The sequence below is a fragment of the Sceloporus undulatus genome, chromosome 5 (assembly GCF_019175285.1).
Source record: "Sceloporus undulatus isolate JIND9_A2432 ecotype Alabama chromosome 5, SceUnd_v1.1, whole genome shotgun sequence".
Taxonomy (NCBI): domain Eukaryota; kingdom Metazoa; phylum Chordata; class Lepidosauria; order Squamata; family Phrynosomatidae; genus Sceloporus; species Sceloporus undulatus.
The window spans coordinates 178,661,283-178,687,039 of record NC_056526.1 but is presented as its reverse complement, the minus strand read 5'-3'; the positions used below and the strand labels follow the sequence as shown (position 1 = coordinate 178,687,039).

The 25,757-nt window shown below is 39.4% G+C and overlaps 1 protein-coding gene across 9 annotated transcripts in view; it reads right to left on the bottom strand.

Moving 5' to 3' along the window:
• MAPK10 (mitogen-activated protein kinase 10) overlaps positions 1–25,757 on the bottom strand; it is a 305,526-nt gene that overhangs the window by 82,612 nt on the left and 197,157 nt on the right. For all 9 annotated transcript variants that reach the window (XM_042469418.1, XM_042469420.1, XM_042469416.1 and 6 more), the window contains one exon: positions 21,954–22,123. In XM_042469418.1, coding sequence (XP_042325352.1) covers positions 21,954–22,123 — 170 coding nt within the window. The remainder of the gene's footprint in view (positions 1–21,953; positions 22,124–25,757) is intronic.

Genomic DNA, 25,757 nt, shown 5'->3' with positions numbered 1-25,757 from the left:
TAATTGTCACCCTGTAAATAACACATATGAAAGCAAGGCTGTGATGGTGGCAAGACTTAGAGAAAGCCTTCCCCTGTAAATCTTAGGACAGGTTTGCATGAAGAGACATGGTTATTCATAGTTTTGCATTTTGAACTCAGTTTGCAGCATCTGAAGTAAACTAAGGGCAAAAGGTGAAAGTGGGAGGAAAAGAGAAACTAGGACATTTGAAAGGTAGATGGAAAAGTGTGATGATAGGCAATTGATCAGCACTGTTTAATTATTGGTGCAAAATTAATGAAATGGAGCCAGACTCCCTAGATTATGCCTATTAGAACAGTTGCACTCTCATCTGCAATCTTCATGGTCCATACAACTGTGCCTCCCCATAGCCTGCACTATGAAAGATCAAGCAAGAAAGGGTGCAAGACAGAGAATCTTGGACACTGCGGCCCAAGAACATATAGCCACCCTCAGCAGGGTAGGCAATTTAAAATAGTTGAGTCGATATAAACGGTCCTTTCAAATGCCAACTTATCTAAAAATACAGATCCCAAAACATCTCAGAGAGGCATTCACCCCAGGTAGGTTTGACCAACTTGATACTATGGTAAGACATGGGAGATTCCAGGGTATCCCTTATAATGAACGAACTTGCATTTGTGGTGACCACGAAATTGAGGTTCTAGCACACATTTTGTTTAGATGTAATTTGTACCAACAGGAAAGGGACCAACACCTTGATCCCTATATTAAACGAATAATATTCTGGGATACTCACATCATAATATCATACTTTATGAGTGGACAAGATTCAAAAATATCTATTGACACAGCTCTGTTCCTTCATAAAGCATCACTGTCAAGATCTAGATACGTGGGGATAATTGGTGTTAACTGTAAGGGTAATGAAGAGATTTGACATATGATGACGGATGTTTTATGTTATTTCTACCTCCCATTTTAATTCTGTTTTACTTCCCTTGGTAACTATTTTACACATTTCTGTTCTATTGTGTAAACACTTTTATTCTTACCTGTTTATTTGTATATCTTTCGGTACATATTGTATATTTTTAGATTTGTATAGTTTGTATATAAGCTGTGCATATTTAGGCTATTCATACGTGTGTGTGTGTGTTGTGGTTATTGCACTTAGTGCACTATATTAACATTTTATATGTGTATGTGTGGCATTGGAGTCTCCCTCCTTGGAGGTATTCAAACGGAGGCTGGATGGCCATCTGTCGGGGATGCTTTGATTTGTATTTCCTGCACGGCAGGGGGTTGGGACTGGATGGCCCTTGCGGTCTCTTCCAACTCTATGATTCTATTGCTTGTATTACTATGTTTTGAGGTTTTGTAATGGTCCTTGGGCTATTCAATAAACTTGTTTGATCAGCACTGTCCCTGTGAAATCAGGATAGTTAGAGGGCATGGGTTCTCCTGTGAGGACCCAATATGACCCTTGTTATCCCTGGTAGTTGCCCACCCCAATCTAAATTGATAAAATCAAGACAGAGGTTTCCGATCTTGGAGCGAGTAAAGCTTCCATCATTTTAACAATACTAAGCAAAATCTGCAGCCTCAAATACAGCAATATGCCACAACGAATAGCCTGGAAATACTTGATAAGTTTCAGCTACTGAAGATAAGACAGCACTTCATTTGAAGAAATACTATCTGGGTTAGGACTCATGTAAACTGCTGTGAGCTGCTTCTGGAAGAACAGAATATAAATATATGAAACTAACCAAGCAATTTCTTCCATAAGATCTATGACTACTGTGCTGTGAGCTCATGTCAGTCACTCACTTTCTGGGATTTTTTTGTGTGTTTTTTGCTGAGAAAAGGAGCAATTTAAATGCATCTATGCTATTCACAATGGATGCAAGATGTATGTATTTCTTTAGTATACATAGGTGTCTCTTCCAAATAAAAAGAGTTGCATGAAATCATCCAGAGAAGCATTGCCAGTGTTACCAAAAAGCTCATTTACACCCCCTCCTCCAAATACTTCAGATGCTTTGTCTCAGCATGAAAGTCAGGTTAGATATTGCTTATGTTTGAAACTTTTTTATGATCAATTAAAAATAGATATTAAAAATTGTCTGAGTAAAAAGTCTTCCCTAATCAAGTGCAGCATTGTGCAGTGATTTCAGTGTTGGACTATGACTCTAATGATTTGAAGCCCTGATCAAACACGGAAACCCATTAGGTGACCTTGGTCAAGTCACATGCTCTCAGCCTTAGAGAGAGGCAAAGGTAAACCCCCTCTGAATAACTCCTTCTAAGAAAACCCCATGATAGGTTCACCAACAATAAAGTAGATGGCACTATTTATTTATTTAGATATAGAACATTTTTTTTTATTTAGATATAAGAGAAAACTATTCATAAAAACTTTAGTTGGTGGGCAATTACTTCAGAACAGGGGTGGGCAAAGAGTGGTGTCCAGGCAACCATTAGGACAAATATGTGTGGCCCCTGAAACTCTCCAGAAGCCCCCTTAAATCCATAGATTGCTGCCCATTAAAAATAAGAGCGATTTGGAGGCAATTTTTGTCCCCCCCCCCAAAAAAAGCCCCAGGCTGAAAGGCTCTGAAAGGGTCTGTAAATACAGTATTTTTTTTTCTTCCCCTAATCCACCAGACCCCCACTCCAACAACTCATTGTTTTAAATCGATTCGAAATCAGCCAATTTACTGACTGAATGTGCCAAAACATGCATCAAACAGCTATGAAGCCAGTAGTATTATGTTAGATCTGGGGAACATCACTACACAAATGTGTTCTTCTGCCATTATTTAGTTCAGCCTCCTAAAACACAGAACAATATTTGACTTTAAACAAATGTAAAGTTTAAACGAAATACGCCCAAGGTTGTCCAGGTTTTTGAAGAGGTAATGCTCACTTCTGCTACTCCTTTTTTTTTCCCTGTTCCAAACAAAAGGTTTTTCCCTTCTGTCATTCCCACAAGGCCTGCTAGTACCAAGCCCTTCAGGCTTTGGAGTTTATAGAGGCAGCAATTCAAAAGCTGGATATACTTGGCAATGAAAAAGCCAGTCAAAGCTATCCTGTTGGCCTACTTGTCCTTTTGTGTTTGGGTAAAGCAGGAAGAGTTAACAAGAGTTATTTTTCAACACCCTCTATTGTAATTTTCACTTAGACACAAAGGACAGAACGACAGGCATTTCAATCCATTTTAGATTCAATGGCTTTTATGGTGACCAAAGTATAATTTCATGGCAAGGTTGCAATGAAGCTCAGAGGTTCAGGTGTTCATCTACACTTCAATCAACAGCACAGATTCCTGCAATACCCAGAAACGGCTGGATCAGAATTTGCAATCAAGACACCCTGCTGTCCCTAACATAGCCACCAAGGAAGTTTTTATTTTTATTTTAACTGCCTATGCAGCTGCTTCTAGCATTAAATGAATCCATCACTGCTCTCTCTCTCTCTCTCTCTCTCTCTCTCTCTCTCTCTCTCTTGTATTTCAGAAAGATTACAGGGTCAGACTGGATTTACAGCCTGGTAATGGATGAAGTAATATAATGTTGGCTCTGGCTAAGAAGCTAGAGAATAATTATGCTGGACTGACTTCAATACCTTGATACTTAAAATTACTATTGATACGAATACTGAATACTAACTGTAATCAGTAACAAATTACTAATATTAATAACTAATGGTGACAACTGGTTACTATGAATAACTATTAACATCTGTAATTAACAGTACATGCCAATATATGAAATTACTAATTACTAATACAATCAACTCTCATATTCTCATTTTTCCCCAAAATTCAAACATTGATTTTACCATTTTATATAAGGGATGTTATTTTACTACATCACTGCATATATAATGGGACTCTTGTTATCCATGGAGGGGTAAGGTGTCCCAGAACCAAACCCCAGTGGATACCAAAGGGCCACTGTATAGAAAATAGTTACTGCTAGTAATAAGTTGCCACTAGTCATTAAACAGTATTGGTATTCTATTATTATTATTAATTTGTTACTATTACTATTATTGGAGTAATGTTTTCTGCTGCTCCAGAGAATAGGACCTGGAGCAATGGATTCAAAGTACATGAAAAGAGATTCCACCTCAACTTTAGGAAGAACTTCCTGACAGTAAGAGCTGTTTGACAGTGGAACACACTCCCTCAGAGAGTGGCGGAGTCTCCTCCTTTGGAGGTTTTTTTAAGAGAGGCTGGCTCTATCTCTCACAGGTGCTTTGATTGTATCTTCCTGCATGGCAGGGGGTTGGACTGGATGGCCTTTGATGTATCTTCCAACTCTATGATCTATGAGTATTAGTAGATATACAGACAATATTTTAATGACGGTGAAAAACAAGAAGGAAGGGTTTATAAGGAAAGAAAAGTGGAGCCTGAAATAGAAAAAAATACTCCAGAGGAGGAAATCTAATGAATCACCCTCCCCACCCAAGACAACCTGATGAAAAATAAACATACTCAGAAACAGAACTTGGCAACTGTAGTAGTGCTAATGCATTAATTTGCTGTTGTTGTTGTTGTTGTTGTTGTTGTGTGCCTTCAAGTTGTTCCCAACTTATGGTGACCCAGCAATATTCCATACTGCAACCTTTCATTGACGGTTCCTTTTATAATTTATTTCTAGGCATGATTGGCTGACTAGTAGTCACAGCAGAAAATCTACTACTACTACAGTGATTGCAAATGCAATAATATTCTGCCAACCAGCCATGCCTTTATCCACAATATTAGGAACTCAAACAGACCAATTCAGTCTTCTCCCCACACCCACCCTGGTATCTTTTCTCCTGTTCTTTTCTAGCCAACAGAATGTTACACAAGCAACACCTGCTAAAGTTCCCTCTTCTACACAATCATTAAAGAGGCAGGATTCGTGACCAAATTTCAACTGGCAAATCTATGTGTAGATTGCATGCAGGCTCCAGTTATAGTAATTGACGTCCTCTTTGTGTTCCCTAAACAAAGCTTTTATTACCTTGGGCATGTCATATGTTCTCAGCCTCAGGGGAAGGCAATGGGAAACCTCCTATAAACAAATCTTGTCAAGAAAACCTCTTGATATGTTTAACCTAGGGTCACCATAAGTCAGAAACAAGTTGAAGGCACACAACAATAACAACAACAAAAATCACAAAATAGGTTCATTTCCCTCCTCTAATTATAACACTGAGAAGCAGTGTGGCGGTTTCAGCATTGGACTAGGACTCTGGAGACCAGGGTTCAACTTCTACTTAGACATAGAAACTGACTGGTCACACATACTTTCAGCCCCCAAAAGAAGAAGGCAAAGGCAAATCCCCTCTGAACAAATCTTGCCAAGGAAACCCCATGATAGGGTCAACCTATGGTCACCAGAAACTTGAAGGCACACAAGGACAACAACAAGGGGTAACACTCACATGTATTTGTTGATGCAGATGTTGGCCCACACAGTGTTATAAAAGCAGCACTCTTGAATGATCAAACTGAGCTGAGAACCTACTGGAGATACTACATTAATCTCCAAGTACATGTGTGGGAGTTATTGTCTGGCAGAACTAAGCTTAGAACTAACAGTAGTTTTGATCCTCCCATGACAAATGGAAAAAAGGGAATCAGTGAACTACCAAAAGAAATAAAACACTTTGTAAACTTTGTCATGAAATACATAAATGTCAAAGAAATACAAAATTCTAGTTTGCATGTAAATACTATAAAATCTGGCAACTTCAACATAATGTTAGCATCAGGTATCTATTCTTATTCTCATTTATATGCAGAACAGTCAACATTACAATGCTAAATTGCTCTTCCCACTAATTTAATTATGGAACCATTGGGACAGAAGGACAATAAAAGTATTTTGGAACTCACTGGTTTTTTGGAAGCCAATTACTGAACATTTATATATTCATTTAGACAAGCCTTCCCAGTCTTGTAAAGATATAGGATCTACCCTTCACCCTACACCTGAAACATGGGAAGTCTATTATTATTTTTTAAACTGCATTTGCTCTCCCTTCTTCCTCTTCTTGTTGCTAATGTGGAAATGTAAAAGTAGAAACCTAGAGAAGCAGTGTGTCATGATGGGGTGAGAGGGACCGAATGTCCAGGAATTCTCTCTTCTTTGTAGCTGTTTCCTAGTCACATTCAGTGCTCCATCTCTTCCTCTTTCTTTCCTCAATAGAAAACCTAAGCCCTCCCCAAATTGTAACTAATACAACATACATTAAGCTGGTGGGTAACTGGATCCACTGTACACCAGAGACCTGAATCAAGCCTAAAAGAACCCATCAAGTTCCTCCATGACTTTCAATCCTAATTATGTTAGCATTCAAACTAGAACAGCTAAAAAAATGTGAGTCAAACTGACTCAGTCTTTAACCCTGTTCCACAGCCTTATACAAGTGCTAATGGAAGATTTCATGCACCAGTAATAGTGCAGGAGGTGTAGAGCAGGCCTGAAGAACCTATGGCTTTTCCAGATATTAATGAATTATTATTCCCACAGTCCTTCACCACATGTTTCAATGGGAACTGGAGACTAGCAATCTCTGGAGGGTATCAGGTTCCCTCCTCCTTGGTATAGAGTATAGTGGGGTATATGAGAGAAATGTATTAATGTCGTTATCATTACAAACTGTGTGTATAATGCACAATTCACCCAAAACTAGGATCCAAGGCTGCTTACATTAAAAAAAATACAATATAATTAGAACATACAAAAACTGTATTAAAATATATAATCAGTAATAACAGCTGTTTTAAAAACACCACAACTAAAGACAGCACATCACTGTCATCCCTTTAAAGTATTAATTTCTGAAAAGCCTGTCAGAATAACAAAAAAAGCCTATGTCTGCTGGCAGAAAGAAGGCAAGGTGAAGGCTACTCTAGGAAGGGAGTGCCAGTGCTTAGGGGCAGTCACCAAAAAAGGGACCATGTAATGGTTTGCATGTTATTTTTGGAGATGTTTTTCATTGCAAAACAAGGTCTACAGTTTTAAAGATATCTGCCTTCTGACTCTCATTCACAAAGTTTCAAGTACAAAGCTTGCCCAGCACTGGGAACTGTTTGTGCTTCTGCCATGAGGGCTTAGAATTATAGAATCATAGAATCGTAGAGTTGGAAGAGACCATAAGGGCCATCCAGTCAAACCCCTTGCCATGCAGGAAATCTCAATCAAAGCAAATGTTTCACAAGTTCCAGGTATAAGCAGTTAAAGGATATGAAATACAGAGAAACATGAAAACATGTTGTGCAATAGATCAATTCTTGATTTCAGTTAACTTTTGTCAGGCAATCTACTTCCATTAAGTCACAGAAACAATCCTTCCTTTGGAATCGTGTAATTAATTACAGATAATTTCATAAATTCTTCCTGTGAATTCCTATGAATAATAATTTAATCAAATCTCCCCTCCTCAGCTCAGACTTTGATGAAGTTTGAGTGAATGCTGCCTTTTGGCCCTGTCTCTACAAAAAACATACAGCTTCACACTGTTGCAACAGTGGAAAATGACATGGCACAGATTTAAAAAAAACATATCTCCACGTGGATTGTGATTAAACATTTGGTGGTGGCATCTGTTATCTCTTTGGTAAGTAACTGTCAGCAGCAGAGTTTTGACAGACATATCCCAAGTTATATGTTCAAACTGGAAATAGGCTAGGCAATACTCAAACAGATTGGAAAGGGTGTCAAGCTCTGAAGATATTCTTGCCAGAAAAAATGTCACTTTCAAAATTTTGGTTTATTGCTACAAACACATGGAAAACTGGAAATCAAATCAGAAACCTACAGGCTAAGTTGGCAAAGAGCTGAGCTCTTGCTACACCCAGCTTTATCTAAGGCAAATATTTCTAAACAATCACGACCTGCAACAAAATGTTCCAAGACAAAAATGTTCCTGCTCATGGTCTCAGTCAGCCACACCATTTCAGGACCCCATCCTCTCTACTCCAGCCTTGCTTTCCATACCTACCTCACGGCATTATTTTTGAAGCCTTTTCTTTCTCAAGATTTTGTTGTACTTCTACAAACCTTGAGGATTCTCCTAATCCCATAATACCTCCCTTTGGTATGAGAGGGTAGTTTTCTTGACCATATGAAGATTCAGAATCAGTGAATATGTTCATGATATGTAGCACACCATGATCTGCTACTGGGACCATGATGAATTGTACATTGAAAGGCAATACACTTGAGAAGTTAACATTCCCTCCTGAACAGTTTTTAAAGCAAATTTTCAACAGGTTTTCAGCCCCAGAAAAACCTGTACAAAAAAAGAAAATATTGAAGCTGGAACCCAGGATATTTATTCATAGGAGTTAGAAGCTGTGGAAAGACCAAAGGTGGGGACAAAAATATCTAATGTATCTAATCTTTCATTGATACATATCTGGTATGGTTGGAATGTAAGGCCAAAAAACACATAAGGGAAAATATCCAGAAATAGGGATGTAAATCCTCAACTGTTTTATCCTCACATCAAAAGATAGATAATTAAAGTAGTTTTCTCCCTGCTGTGGGGGAAAGGGAATATTTTTCACAGTATTCTCCTTGCACTTGAACACCCTAAAGTAGTGGTTCCCAACCTATGGGTCAGGACCCCTTTGGGGGTCGAATGACCCTTTCATGGGGGTCGCCTAAGACCATTGGAAAACCCCTATTTAATTACAGTTATGAAGTAGCAACGAAAATAATTTCATGGGTTTGGGTCACCACAACATGAGGAACTGTATTAAAGGGTCGCGGCATTAGGAAGGTTGGGAACCACTGCCCTAAAGTGTTGTGCAAGAATTATTCTGCAGGGGAGGAAAAGTCAAAACCCCTTGCTTCCTCTGCAGGAAACAGTGTTTTCTGTATAAGAAATACATTATCTGTCCACAAACTATCCTCATATTATTCTTAGCAGAAAAATTCTTACATAACGCTTCGGGATGTGAAATACCAGGAGAAAATTCTTGTTGCTCTGTAATTCTTCCGATGAGGTTTCTTGACTGTTGAAAAAGATGGTTTTCTACCAGGGGACAAATAATTATTAATATTGTCTCTCTCCCCATCAAGAACTGTGACTTCTGTTCAAACCTCAACCCTACAATGCTGCTTTTCTTTTCTTAAAAAGCACAGCTTTCAGCAAGAAGACATAAGCAACTGCAATTCATGTCAGCTGTAGCCCTAACCTTGCATACAAGATAATTGATCAAAATACATTAGTTGGATGGGTTTGCTGATACATCATTAGCATTTGAACTCTTATAACTGGGTAAGGATGTCATTCTGTTTTAAATGAAATTATTTGCTGTCATTAAATGAAGCAATGGAGTCTTTGAATTCTAAGTACTATTTGCCTCGGTTCTTTACATTTTGCATACTCCTTGGAGTGCCACTCCCCTGTAATTCTGAGATGCTATTTCCTGTGTAAATCATTGCTTGTGGAAGGTTTCAGCTCAGTTATTACAAGAAAACATAACCTGACTTTTAACAAGGCATAATTCGTCCTTCTGAGATACTACAGCTGCAATATAATGAAGATGGATGCTCATATTTCTAGCAACAACATTAACAATCAAATAATTCTTTGCTGCATCTTGGAGAGAACCAAATGAAAGATGATGTGGAAGAGCCATTAGTAAGATGTCTGTATTTTTTTCCAAGGTGTTATGGAAGATGTCAGAAAAGGAGCTTGATTAGGGCTGGAGTGCTAAAACAAAGATTTTAATCTTCTTCCCAACCCATTAAAATGTCCCCAAGCTATTCTTTACCTTGTAGAACAAAACATAAACCTACCTTCATAATAACTGTGTTTCCCTATTGCAATAGAGGTGATTTTTTTAATTCAGGAGGATAGTGATGGGGAAGAAAGAGGTTTTCTCTTTACAGTCGTTCCTCCATATCCATGGATTTTTATCCACAGGTTCAACTATCGACAGCTTTAAAGTTTTCAAAAAAATATAAATTCTAAAAAGCAAACCTTGATTTTGCCATTTTATATTAAGGACACCATTTTATTACTCCACTGTATATACGATAATGGGACTTGAGCATCCAAGATTCTGGTATCCATGGGGAGTCCTGGAGCCAAACCCCAATGGATACCAAGGGCTCACTGTAGTTCCATATCACAAACTTCTCCAAGACAGCAAACCTGATTGATGAACATACCCAAGGGAAAGTTTAACAAACACTAGGGCAGCTAAAGTTATGCTGCATTCAAACCCCTCCAGAACTTAGAAAAATTATACAAGACAACCCACATCCTGGTCAAAATTTGTGCCCGCGTTGTGGCTGTGTGCAAAGAAGAAAACTTGGATCTGGCTAACCTATTTCTTCCCTTAGTCCCTCCCTGCTCTGCTACTTTTTTTTAGCTCTTCTGCTGACAGATCTTAGCTAGGAAAGGGCTACAATCAGCGACCAGAAGACGTGAAAGAGGACCAATGCCAGCAGAAGAGCCATGTTTCTAATCTTAACCCCCTACAATTGACAGTTCTTTGGACTTTATCACATGGGAGGCTTACTGTGAGTAAGTCACTATGAAATCATCAGAAATCGTGAAAGAAGACCAACAATAATTCTTCTTTCACGGTTTGTACTTCTTCAAGTTTGTCTTTCATGTAAGATGAATTTTTATCCTCTCTTGCCTCATGAAGTCGAAGGCTTTCATGGCCGGTATCCATGGTTTTTTGTGGGTTTTTCAGGCTATGTTTCGGGCTATGTGGCCATGCTCTAATTTTCTAGAACATGGCCACATAGCCCGAAAAACCCACAATAAACCACCTTGCCTCCTTTCTGCCAAAGCAGCTGAGTTTTATTCTCTGGGCACTGAACAAAATATTCTTGTATAACACTCCCCCCCCCAAAAAAAAAGCCAGTGTGGTATAGTGATCTGAGTGTTGGATTAAGACTGTGGGAGAATAGGATTCACTACCTGCTCAACCATGGAAACCCACTGGATGATATTGGAGAAGTCACACTCTCTTATCCTCCAGGAAAGGCAATGGCAAACCTCCTCTGAATAAATCTTGCAAGAAAACCTGTCATAGGGCTAACAAAGTGATTCCCAAACTTTGGTCTTCCAGATGTTCTGCACTTCAACTCCCAGATTGACCAATTGTCAGGAATTCTGGGAGCTGACGTCCATAACATCAAGAAGAGAAGGCTAATGTAAGTTAGAGTCTGGCACCTAACAGACAAATCGACAGAAATGTTGTCATGGTCAAAAGCTACAGAAGACATTTTACTGCATCTAGTGCATGAGCTGCCTTCTCCAGTCCAATAAACACTAGAAGAGTTGAATGCAACTCCTATCAACCCCAGCCAAGAAGGCCATTAACGGTTATGAAACTGTAATGGGGAATATAGCAGTTGGCTGAGTGCCCCATGGAACCCAATTGATTACTGTGGTTAACAGCAATAATAATAATAATAATAATAATAATAATAATAATAATATGTATTTATATTTTCAAGTGGATTACAGCAGTAAAATAACATACAAGTAAAAGAGAAATGCATTAAAAATCCAAAAATCCCCAACCCTCTCCCCAAACATAAAAACACAATTGAGTCCTAAAAAGAGATGAAACAAAAAAAATTTTTTAAAAATTAATCTACAAATAGACTAAAATGAGATTAAAATTTTCAGGCGGAGTCCAGGTAGGGTAAAAGATAAAAATGGAGGATGAAGGGAGAGAGTGGGGGAGGCAAGTCAGCAAGGGTGTTCTAGTCTGGAAATACAGTTGCAGTGCTAAAGAACATAGAATGGTAGAATCAAAGAGTTGGAAGAGACCACAAGGGCCATCCAGTCCAACCCCCCCCCCCCGTGATGCAGGAAATCACAATCAAAGCATCCCCCACAGATGGCCATCCAACCTCTGTTTGAAGACCTCTAAGGAAGGAGACCCACCTCTCTCCGAGGGAGTGTGTTCCACTGTTGACAGCTCTTACCTAATGTTGAGGTGGAATCTCTTTTCCTGCAGCTTGCATCCATTGTTCTGTGTTCTAGTCTCTGGAGCAGTAAAAAAACAAGCTTGCTCCATCCTCAATGTGACACCCTTTCAAATACTTAAACAGGGCTACCATATCACTCCTTAACCATCTCTTCTCCAGGATAACCATACCCAGCTCCCTAGGTCGTTTCTCATAAGGCATGGTTTCCAGACCACTCACCATTTTGGTAACCCTCTTCTGCACACACTCCAATTTGTCAACATCCTTTTTGAATTGTGGTGCCCAGAACTGGACACAATATTCCAGGTGGGGCCTGACCAGAGCAGAATATAGTGGCACTATGGCTTCCCTTGATCTAGACACTATATTTCTATTATGCAGCCTAAAATTGCATTTACTTGTTTAGCTGCTGCATCACACTTTTGACACATGTTCAACTTGTGGTCTACTAGGACTCCCAGATCCCTTTCACATGTAGTTTGTTAAGCCAGGTGTCCCCCATCCTATATCTATGTATTTCATTTTTCCACCCTCAGTGCTGTACCTTACATTTCTCTGTGCTGAAATTAATTTTGTTAGCTTTGGGCTAGCTTTCTAATTTATTCAGGACTTCTTGAATTTTGATCCTGTCCTCTTGGGTATTAGCTACTCCTCTTAATTTGGTGTCATCTGCAAATTTGATAAGCATGCCTTCTATTCCTTCATCCAAGTCACTCATAAAGAAGTTGAATAGCACTGGCCCAGGACAGAACCCTGTGGCACTCCACTGGTCACTAATTTCCAGGATGAAGAGCAGCCTTTGGGTTCGGCTGGTCAACCAATCACAAATCCATGTAACAGTTGCCTGTTACAAGCTTATTTGCAAGAACATTATGGGGAACCTTGTCAAAGGCCTTACTGAAAAACGAGATATGCTATACATACAGCATTCCCTTTCTATGAGTCTATGATTATATTTTGTTTATGCTATCTCCAGGGCCTGCCTCTGGTGACAGCACAAGATAGCATCCCTAAGTGTCAGGTTTTGGCTCAGAAATCTTATGGACTGGGATAATCTTCACCTACTAAGATGCCAGCATTTGGGGGGGGGGGACTTGAACAATATGCACTCCATGCTGCAAGATTTTGTTGCATATCTGACTTCGACCACGGTCAGACATTTGCATTTCTACTGGATTTTTTTTTAATGAACACACCATGCTGTTAACGCACAGCTACCACTTTTAGTGGTGCTCAAAGCTGGAAACAAGATAAGGTTGGTACAGAAGATTTCTTTTTTCTGCTACCAGAAGCAGCTGTCACAATTAACACTTGATGTCTAATGCCATTCAAAGAACTCTGTATTTGATCAAATTGAGGTGAGAGTAAAGGAGCTGAGAGGAAAGCAGCTGTTCACTATTTCCTGGCACAGAAATTGCATTGCTGTCAGTAAAGTGTGAGAAAACAAGAAAGGCTAACCTATTCTAGAGGGCACTTCTTTTTCAAACTGCTTGGTCAGTGCCAGCAAATTATAATCTTGCTGATTCTAAGTCCCTCATCAGCAATTCATTTAGAACAGGGTTATATTTTGAATTGGGCAAGGACTCACCAACCCACAATATTAGCTGTCTATACTTGTCTCCTTCCATCCTATGTGACCAGAATAATCTGCTCTGCTCTACTTAGTCTTGCCAATGCAAGAAAACCTGATGAAAAATAAGCAAGGCTTGTAAGTAACTAGTGACTCAAAAGCAGATATTTATAATTAATTGTATTCCTTAATAATTAAAGTGTAACTGTGTTACAATCTGCAACTTAATGAGGGATAACTTCATTCCTTCTGCAGTGTAACTGTAACAGTCAATTACAGTTAATAGTTAGAAGGATGTGACCAACTATATGGTGGAAAGGGAAAATCACATTGTTGAAGAGGTTTGTGTTGTAGTTTGTGCTGCTGTAGATTTTAAAAATTAACTAAAACTTACAATTTTAGCTGCTTTTGACATAAGAGAAAAGAAAATACAACCGCCTGCCCCAACCACGGGCTTGCTATCACAGATTCATTCATCTGCGGATGACAAGCCCCACTGATCCTAATGGTGGTGCCTGCATGCAGACATGACAGTGTGGCTGTGCACATGCACTGCCATTAAAAACCATGGGATTTGGGGTCCTGTGGTTTTTGGCACTGACGGGAGGGGGTTCAGGAACAGAATCCCCACAGATATTAAGGGCCAACTGTAATTGCTTTTCAAAAAAAACAAAACCATGTAGCATAACAGTTACAACCTACTTTTTGGCATGGAACTAGAATGAAAACTGACTACTTTTGAAAAGTAATCTTCAAGATGCTGTGAAATAAATGGCAAAACACAGGACTGTCAGACTAAATTTAGAGCATTTCCTCAGTTGCCTCACAAGGTTTTAGGAAGGAGGGGGACAACATGTGTAATTTGAGCAGAACCTCTGTCATGGGACTCTTGTCACAAAAGGTAGGGCGTCATCACAATCAATGGTAAAATTTTAATCAAGCATTCTGACAAATATAATTGTTTCTCTCTTAAACTAGAGACTATTATGGTTTTACAGTCTTCCTAAATGGCCTCTTCTGATCCATGGATTTTCAGTGACATAGCACAAACAAAATATTAAGCTTGCAGGATGTCTGCCTAGAAAGCAAGTTAAGAGGAAACAAGCCCATTACTATATTTTCAATAAGAATGAAATACAGAATCAATTTAGAAGATAAATGACTTTCACTTTGACACAAACCACGATGCATGAACTTTGTTGCTGTTGGGTGCCTTGGTTGTTTCCAACTTATTTCAACCCTGAGATGAATCTCTCATGGTATTTTCTTGACAAGATTTGATCAGATGAGGTTGCCTTTGCCTTCCTCTGAGGCTGAGAGCATGAGACTTGCCCATGGTCACCCAGTGGTCTTCCACGGGTGAATAAACTCCCAGAGTATACTCAAACCACTACACCACACTGTACAGGTACTTCTTCTGGACAATATGGAAGCAGGATCATGATGTTAAAAATGGGATCCAATTCCTTTCTCTTAAAGAGGCAAGTATTCACGATCAACTGTGCCATCACTTGAGTATGCTTTTCTTTTGGAAAGCATAAAAAGGACTCTATATATCCTGTGCTTTGAACCAACATTTCATGTAATCATGGTTTTAACATACTGGAGTAATGAGTACTGTGGTGTTTTTTCTCACTGTCTGCCCAATAGATGCCATCTCTTCTTCCTCCAACCCTTGCATTAGAGGAATTAGATAGTTGCCTCAGGCAGCAGAGCACCAGAAGACTCAAATGCTTTCTCAACCCAAACCTGGGAAGACACCTATGTTCTGGAGAGTCCATGCTGCTCTGCACAGTTCTCCCCAGTTGGCTACTTTCTAAATGCCTGGCTCTGAAAGGTCCTAGCCAAGGTAATTTGGAAAACTGGCTGACTCTGGTAACTCCTTAGTCAGCCATTTAGGTAGTAGCAAGCTCTGCTTAAGGTGAAGCCAGACACATTTTGTATCTAGCACAATTCTTCACATAACCCACATGGCTTCTTGCAGTGGTTACATGGTGCTTCTATGAGGGGATGCACTGGTATGTGAGAAAGGCTCAATGTCAATGGGGATGCACTATGCCAATGTGGCAGGTGGCAGCATTTAGCTTCATAACTCAGGTCACTACCTAGAGCCTAGGCAGCTTCTGCAGGAAAAACGTGTCCTGTAGCAGCCACACGCTCCTAAAAGAAGGAGGCTCACTTGGTACATTCATTCACAGCAGTTGTTATAAGGTACCTCCATGTTGACTCATAGCAATCCTGTCATAGGATTTTCTTGGCAAGATTTGTTCAGAGGATGTTTGTCATTACTTCTCCAGTACCTGGTTTTTCCTGCTGATCTCCCTTCCAAATACTAACCAGGACTGACACAGCTTTGCTTCCAATATCAAACACGATCTCATTCTTTCAAAGTTGTAGCAAAGGTCCAAAATTTGCAGATGAACAAGTAGAAATGTTAAGAATCTTACAGTTTATTGCTGAGACGGAAAAGAAGCAAAATCCTTTTGTTTCAAGCAAAACCACAGAAGAGACCATAACTCATCTCTAGTGCTTATGGTTAGCATGCAGAAGGTCCCAAGTTCATTTAGCAAGAGGCAGGAAAGACCTGTCAGTATGTAAACCACCAGGGACCTCCTGAGAATCAAGCCTGACAATGCTGGGCTAGAAAGAGAAGTAATCTGGCCTAGAAAGAGGTAGCTTTCTATGTACCTGAACAGCTATGTGGTGATTTGAGTTCCTGGTAAGAATAGAAACTGGATTATGTGGCAAAAGATGGGAAACCAGCTATAAATTTATTTGTGTTTTCACCTACCATTTATAAGTATTCTTCCTAATCAGTATAACTGCAGAATGCTGTGAATAAAATGAAATAGTCCCAGAAGAAGAAATATGAGGAATGCCAACACAGAGCATACAATAGAAAGTAAGTTTTGGATCACATCTGCAAGCTGGGACAATGTCTCCACATCTGCATTCTGAAGAATGTGCAGAACTCAAGCAGACATCAAAGGCACTCTGTCTCTCTTTCCTCAATCCACTCTACTCCTCCACCCACCCACCCACACACAGACACAGTGTACAAACCCTTGTAATTATGTTTGAAATGTTTTTAGTTACTTTAATCATGGAATTTTTTTAATGTTATTTAATTATTTTTTAAACTTTTACAAATGAGATTTTAATTTCATGTTGTTTTGAACTTTTGAAAGATGACTTGAATCCTGGAGAAAGGTGGACTATAAATTCAATAAATAAATAAATTAATAAATAAATAAATGTCTTCTGAACAGGGCTCCATGCCTGACAAGTAACATACTTTTCTATTAAACAAGAACAGCATAGGGGGTAGAAATGGGAAAGGATGTTGGCAATGAAACACCAGAAGGAAAGCAAAAACAAAATTACTGAGACCTACCAAGTCATATATTTTTAAAAATTGAACAACAGTGAGTTTTAAAAGCAGAATACTTGGATGGAGAACTAGGGGAGGGGAATCTTATACAGCAACATAACAATAAATCTGAAAAAATACTTGCATGAATCATAAAAGATCTGATTATTTACTCTGCAAGATTTATTAGCTCTCCATGTTTTATAATGCAGCCCTTATGATATTCATATGTTTCAGTGATATGTCAGGGTTTTTCTGGCTCTTTTTCTTTTAAGTTAAGAAGGATTAACGGCCACATCAACTTGGAAACCTTGCATTTGTGACAGCTTCAAAATGATACAGGGTAAGACTTATTGCTTGGCAGATCTAGGGTCGTTTTGACAACAAATGGAGGAATTACTAGGTTTGCTTGAGGTATTTTTTGCAGTGCTACTAAAAAAAAGCTGCCCAAGTGTATAAGCTCCATGTGCTGCTCTTTTGCTACTTACTATCTGCCAGATGCAGCAGAAAGCATGTGCTGCCATTAGCAATGCATCCATTAGAAACTAGCAGGACAGCCAATAAATACTAGAAATGTGAACCAGAACAAAAATCAAACCAAAAGTACCAGATCACCTGGCTTTGTTCAACTTTTCTTTTGTCCCTTTGTCTCTCCTGAAACCCTTAATTTCATTTATTTACTAAAATATGTATGCCATGCCCTATATCATGGGATTTCATGGCAGGATACAGTCAAAATTAATTCAACACAAACAGAATTTAAAACTACCCAAAAAGACAAAAATGTATTTAACAAGTTAAAACAGCTTAAAATGTTAAAACAGTTCAAAAATATGTACATGTACATTTTGGGGATGGGGAAAACAATTACTGTATATACTTGTGTATAAGTTGACCTCATGTATAAGTCAAGGGCAGATTTTGGGGTCAAAATCATAGATTTTTATATGACCTGTGAATAAATCGAGGGTCAAACACTGGGGCATGTTACAAAAGATCTAAAGGGGGGAACAAAGCACCACTTCCCTCCCGACTTCTCCCTCTCTGGACCTCTCCCAAGGGTCACAGTTTTGGCATGGAAAATGGGGAAACAAACTTCGATGCGCACACACACACACACTCCCCCTCCCTTCACCCCCAGGATTTCCAAAGCACATGCCTTGTAAAATGGAGTTCAAACCTCTCTCTCTTGCTTCCCTTCACCGCCAGGATTTTCAAGACTCATGGCTTGCAAAACAGGGTACGAATTTATTTATATATTGTATTTATACCCCACTCTTCAGCCCTAAAGTCTCTCAGAGTGGCTTACAGATAGTTATTCAGACGGTTCCCTGCCCTTAGGCTTCCAGTCTATAAAGACATGACACAAAAGGAGAAGGGAATGGTGGTGGGGAAGGGGATCAGCTCCAGCAGTTCTTCTCTCTCCCACCATGGCAGATGGACTAGAGGGAGCGCCCTTCTTCTTGCGCTGGCTAGCTCTGATAGAGTTGGGCTTGCCTTTTCACTCTCTCCCAGGCTGGATGATGTCAGATGGATGGACCTCTCTCTCTCTCTCTCTTCCCTTCACCCCCAGGATTTCCAAGGTGCAAGGCTTGCAAAATGGGGTAGTCTCTGCATATTCTCTCTATCTCCCTTGCCTCACCAGCTTTTTTTTTTAGCTCAGGCTATGAAGGAAGACTGAGGGATAACACACACACACACACACACACACACACACACACACACACACACACGAGAATATGCAAGGACTCAAACAGGGAGGCAAACTCTCTCTCTTCCCCCTCCCTTTCTCCCCATCTCTCTTGTCTCACAGCTGTTTGTTAGCTCTGGCTGCAAGGGAAGGCTGAGGGATCAAACACACACACAGAGGAGAGTGCATGGCGGGACTCAAATGGGAAGCTGTTTAAAGATCCCTGGCTATGAAGGAAGGGTGGCTACTTCTTTTAGGAACTTTATAAGCAGTATTAACCTATTGTCCCGTATATAAGTCAACCCATGATTTTGGAGTCCATTTTGGGGCATAGATTTCTCAACTTATTGTCGAGTATATATGGTACCCCAAAAAGCAGTGTTGTCAGGTTGTTAAAATAGCAATAAAGGACAGCCAAAATTCATGACATTTGAAGTGGGTGACTGGGAAGTATCTATTAATAAATTTGTGTTTTACTTAAATACCAAATGAAAGTACTGGTTTCAGTTGTTGATGCTAACTGTTACCAATTCACCTTTGACTTATGATGACCCTATGAATGAGGGACCTCCAAGTCACCTCTGCTGATTTCAGTTAACTTACCCAGATGGTGCAGCGGTTAAATGCCTGTACTTCAGCCACTCACTCACAAACCACAATGTTGTGAGTTCAATACCAGCCAGGAGCTCCAGGTCAGCTCCTCCTGGTATCCTTCCATAGATTGCTAAAATGAATACCCAGCTTGTTGGGGGCAATTAGCTTACACTTTGTAAACTACTTAGTACATTTGTAAGCAGTATGTAAATGTACTTGCTACTTGCTACTATACTGTCCACATTATAAATTAAATGATGTGCACATTTCTGTCTTTATGAAAGCACCACACCAAAAAATACAGGATTTTTTTTTAACATCTTGTTCAGTCCATATAAAAGGAAAAGCTTTCCAATCCTCAAATGTGGACATCACTTATAATAAGGGACATCTGCCAGATGATAAAGATCTTAAGTAAGGGAATTAAGTAAAGGACACCTGAGAACACTACCCCAAATAATTTTAATGAGAACATTTGCTTCTATCTGTTGCCTCATCCTACAAGTCAACCAGCACTGTTCCATTACAACCATAAAAGTGTCACTGTTAGCCTATGGAGAAGCAGAAGATTCAAAACCCAAATATATTTGCGATCACCTCTATCCACTTAAAGTTACCTAGTATCTGACACCAGCAGAAGAGATCCTCTGTGCTCTTCTTTCAATAGAAGCTTATGAGTAGCAGTTTGGGAACAAGTCCTTTTCTTGTAACTGGACACTTTCCTCTAAGAAGTTTCCAGTCACCTATATTTGATACCATGCAAAAACATACAGTGGGCTCTTAGTATCCATTGGGATTTGGTTCCAGGATCCCTGCGGATACCAAAATTTCAATGTATACTCATGTCCCATGAGATAATGAAATGGTGTTCCCTATATAAAATGGCAAAATCAAGGTTTGCTATTAGGATTTTTTTAAAATGTTTTTTCAAGCTGTGTATGGTGGAATCTGTAGATGCAGAATCTGTGGACAGTACTTACTTTTCTAGGCATTTTGGATATAGTTGCAATCCAGGGTCTGTGGGAAAATATGTAACTCCTGTAATATTCAGTCTAGGTTGCTGGAGTAGCTATGCTTGTATGTCACACTGATCATTTTTACTACCATTTTTAAAATGGTGTTACAGGCCCCCATTTTGAGTTGTGAAAAGCCACGAGATTACCCCCAAATTATTTTTAACACATGCATTTCCTCCTGTCGTAACAAAGCAACTCAAAATTGCTGCAGAGTGAGGATACTTTCTGCTGTGGGGAGTTATACATAAATTTAATATATAAAAGCAATAACAACAACAACCAACCCTGTCTGCTATCTCACTTCTTTCAGTCTTACTCAATCATGGTCTCTCTCTCTCCTGTACACAACAGCCATACTGCAACAAAACTAAACATAACAGTTGGTGCCACAATTGTTTGTTCATATGTTTGTCACATTTAGCATCTAAAATTCAGGCATAGCTATGCTTTGTACCAATGAAGTGGAAGCTGGCTAAAGGGAACTGAACTCTGCCTTCATACACATCTTACCTTGCTGTGCTCTGCCTAATCTAGTACCAGTTTTAAGGAAGCATGGGCAAGGTTTTCAATATCTCCCACAAACATGTCTGTGACACCATTCCTCCATAATAACACTGTGTCAATCATGTCCTGTAAACGTCCACTCACCATTAACCTCCATAGCAATCTTATTCCCTCCTACCCATGATCTGACTGATTCTCTCGCACCTTAGATTTCATAACGCACTCTCCTAGTTCCTATAACCTGAACAAGTGTTTGCAAGAAGCAAGACAACTGTGTTTTGTACTTTCTTTTTTAAGGATCTGACATAGTTTTGCAAGAGCAGCCATATTCTTTTCCCCACAAGGCCTTTGGCATCTAAATAGTGCCATTATATTGGTAGAAAGACCCAGAAGTATTTTGCAGAAGATAAGATTATGGCTGCTCCAGCAACCTCAGTTGCTGCTTCAGTTTTCAGGACTAACTTTCTTGTTGTTTGATTTTTTTTAATTATTAATAAAATGCTGGCATCAGCTCCGCCAGACTTTCAGTGCTTATTGGACCCTAATATTTTATTTAAAATTATTATTCATTATGTATTTGTTCAACTATGCTGAGCACTGACATTTCACCTGCCTCCACTGTTCCTGGACCCATTCCACCCCCAGCCTGGCACAGGTTGTGAAAGCAAGAGCTACTATTCCAATGTAACTCAGAATTCTGTACTCCATTTTGATTGACTCATTGCTAGACAAACAGCTGAAAATGAGGATGTTATAAACTGAAGGATAGGAATATTATAAGCTGAAGAATGGGAACATTATAAACATCTCTGCTCTCACAACATCCTTCAGCAACTCCTAAGGGATCAGGACACGTGAGGGCAAATGAAATGTTCAACATTTCCAAATGTAATCTATTAGCTTGCACTGATTTTCAACATTCAGATCATACATATTCCTGCATCCTGCATTAAAATGGTTTCAGAAGAGGAGGGAGCAAGACTGACCATTGAATTCACAAGTATGTGAGATTTCATATATTAGTGCACACACACATGACCTCCAATTTTCAAACACAGACAACCTCCCTCTTGTTTAAATTAAGACTTCTAAATTTTGGTTAAAATTATTTTAAAATAAAAATTAATTTTAACAAATTATTCAAGCTTTGCTCTTGGGCAATATTCATAGATAGTAAACTGAAGTAACTTAGCCACGTATATTATTTAACAAGTAGAAGATAAAAATGTACAGGCACACAAATAAATATATTTCTGGAGAAACTTACCAAACTATTCCCTGAGCTCCAGAGCCAATTGGTTTTAAGTTCTGGTAGCGCTTGAGAACTGTGAAGGTCGAGTCACCCACTTCCACACTGTAGAACTGGTTGTCAACTTTGCTTTTACTCATGTTGTAATATTTGGCAATATATGACACATCCACTTGTTTCCCGAATCCCTGTTGTGGAGCCAAAGCAGGGGGCAAGGAGAGAAAGAAAACAGAATGCCAGTAAACTATTGGCATAGTAATGAAACAAAACAGACACCCAGGATCTCAAAGGTGACCCATCCTGTCATTTCAGCCTTGTTGTCAGAGAGTTTCATGTTGACAGCTAGCTTTCTTAATGACATTCACAAGCTCTTTCTAGAAATGGCATCTAACCCTATTTCAGATAGGAAATTGTCCTTCAGATCATTCTAACTCCTCCAAAATGCCCTTCAAAGGGTGAACTAAATTGATATATGGCAATGCAGTACATTGGCCATTTAACACTGCACAGTTACAGTGCTATGATACCATTTTAACTGCCATGGTTCCATCCTATGGAGATTCAGGGAGAGTGTCAGGAAGAAAATCAGCTCATTTGAAATGTGATGCTGGAGGAAAGTTCTGCAGATACCATGGACAGCCAAAAAGAAAAATAAATGGGTATTAGAGCAAATCAAGCCTGAACTATCCCTAGAAGCTAAGACCACAGAACTGAGATTTTTGTACTTTGGACATATCATGAGAAGATATGACTCACTAGAAAAAACAATACCTCTTGGTAAGGCAATAAGGAGGAGGACTGCATTTCAAAGGGATAGATTCAATCATGAAAGCCATGGCCCTTGGTCTGCAACACCTGGACAGGCCTGTTGATGACAGGGTGACTTACAGGTTTCTCATTCATAGGTCAGTGTCAAAACTGACTTGAAGGCAATTAACAACAACCACAACTGGAATTCTCAGCTAGAACTCTAGTGCCTCACCAAACTACAAACCTCAGAATTCCACAAGATGCAGACATGGCAGTTAAAGAGGAATCATATTGCTCTAATTGTGTAATGTGACAGGGCCCATGGTGTGAAGATTGTATTCAGCACTGAAGTCCACGGTATCTTCTGACCCACATTTTTCAGCCAAAACACATTATGAAAGTTATCTTTACTATTTCCTCGCTGTCTTTAATATAATCCCATTATGAAATATGTATGAGATTTGTGTGAGCATGTGCATGTGTTTATCTGGTTAACTAAAATTTCATTGTTCAACATACAGGTATTTTCAGAGCACCTCCCAAGAAGAAATATACAAACAACAATATTGAAATAAACACATAACTACAACACATGCAAGACAGTAGAAAGGGGCAACAGTTGATAATCCAGTTCCACAGCAGTTCTTGGAAAATAAAAATGTCATCATTTGGCACAGAAATAACTTTTCAGTATTATAGACTCATAGAACAGTGCTGGCTTCAGATACTGAATACCTTATCATGGGATGTGAGAATGTGTGTAGGTTTTGCCTCAGAAGTAAACTGTTTTGGCCCATCCTGACTGCAACTGGAATTCAAGCTGCTGTTCTACAGTGGGGCCTTAGGAACGGGGGGGGGGGGGGGTACCAGGACCCCATGGAAATACAAAAATCAAGGGATATCATTTTGTTACAATGGCGTAACAAAATGATATCCCTTATACTGTATAATATGGCAAAACCAAGGTTTCCCTTTTGGGTCTTTTTTGGAGGGGAAAATATTTTCAAGCCATGAATGGTTGAATCCATAGATACAGAATCCATGGATACAGATACCAACTGTATTAGGATGCAGGTGTGTTTGCATGGATTTAACTTCTGGCAGCTGAAATATAAGCACCTGCACATTCCTGAACTTGCATAAGAATACAATAAATCCCTAAACTGACAATGAAAGAATGAATGAAAATATTATGAAAGGGAAAAAACATTAAAATACTTTTATTCTATTCTTAGAATATATTTTCTTTATTTGCAAAAAGAAAATCTGAAAAATTGTTTTTTCCAGCAAACCAGAAGCCATACAGTGACCTTAATTGTCCTTTATTGCTTGCTATAAACCATCTTCCCAAGGATCCTGCTTATTGTTCCTGCAGATAAAAACAGTACTAACAGAAATAGAACACAAAAGGCAACATATGGGAGATTGTTGTCATTAAACAATGAAGAGGAACGCAGAGACAATGTGGGCTTCTGTGTTTCTTGCTACATTGCTGGGAGGGTGGGAGGACATTCTACCTGCAACCAGCCTGAAAATAGCACGTTAATGAATTTCTGGCTAATGGCCAAAATTAGCTTCCTCTTAATTACCTCAGAGTTTTGCATTTATTTATTTTTACAAGCCACCCAGCAGGAATGTATATTCACAAGCCAAAGAAGTGTGTATGTGCGTGCCAGCTCAGGGGAAGGGGGAAGGCTGCATCCAGAAATGCCAGAAGGACACAGAGGTTAAAATGGAAATATTTGCAGAAAACAAGCAAACAAATGGCACTGCTTAAGGCTTTGTGGGTTTTTCCTTTTATTATCTGTATGCATAGCAGCCTAAGCAGCCTTTATTGGTATTATCAGTACTGTTATGAGGGGTTGGTGAGCAGTCAGAGTGGCTGCTACAGGTTGTGGGAACAAGGTTGCCATCTGTTCATTATGGATTGTTCATATTTTGAAAGTCCCCGTCATCAGAATTAGAACATTTCTTAAAGGCAAGCTTTGTCCAGATTTTGTCATGTTTAACCTGGAGGAGGACTCCTCTGATGAAGAAGAAGGGGGAAAGATGAGCATAGACAGAATCCAGTCAGAGCCAAGGTCATCTGGCAACCCTGTCCTGGAAGCAGTCCACTACATGCTGGAGGCTAAGCTACTTTATTCTTTGGATCATCACAAACTAAAATGACAGCAACAAAAACACAGACATAGTTGTGGCTTGCCTTAAAGGGAAAATGATGGGGTAATAATTCTGGAGAGCAAGGTTCAAATCCTGGCTCATCCATGGAAACCCACTGGGTGACCTTGGGCAAGTCACACTCTCTTAGCTTCAGAGGATGGTAATGGTAAACCCCCTCTGAAGAAACTTGCCAGGAAACCCCTGTGCTAGGTTGGTCACCATAAGTCAGAAATTATTTGAAGGCAAGTAACACACACACATTGAAACCCAGCTGTGCTGAGTTACAGATGGCTATAAACTGACACATCCAAGTCTGTGTAAATTCTCCCCATATCTCAGTGCCCCACAGTGTTACTGAGAGGCTATGATGCAGAGAAAAGCATGTGTTTTTGTACAAAACATGTTTTCTTTATAGAAAGGTTTCATGCACACACACACAGAGACCAGTGTTGTTGTGGGGGGAGCACAGAAAACAGACAAGGAAGCCACTAGCCACTGTATTGATAATGAGCAGAGACGGGAAACTTCATAAAAGGTGGCAGAAGACAACAAGGCCAAAAGAAACAATCCATACATTTTGAGAGAAGCAAATGGACCAGGTCATGAGTTACAGTGTCCTTCCAGGGCAATGAAATCTGTAGGGGATTAATATTAGGCATAGATCCTTTCCTTCACCAGCCTAGGGAACAGCACAGTGCATACAGAGAACTTAGACCAAGGTGAAGGTAGTCCTAAGTAATTTTTAATATCCTTACTTTGGGAGAGGTTTGGATTCAACATAGCTTCAGCTGGCCTACTGGTGTAAAATTAATGAAATGGAGCCAAACAGACTTCCTAGACTATGCTTATTAGAACAGTTGCACTCTCAATTGCAATCTACATGGTCCTGGCAACTGTTAAACTTTATAAAGA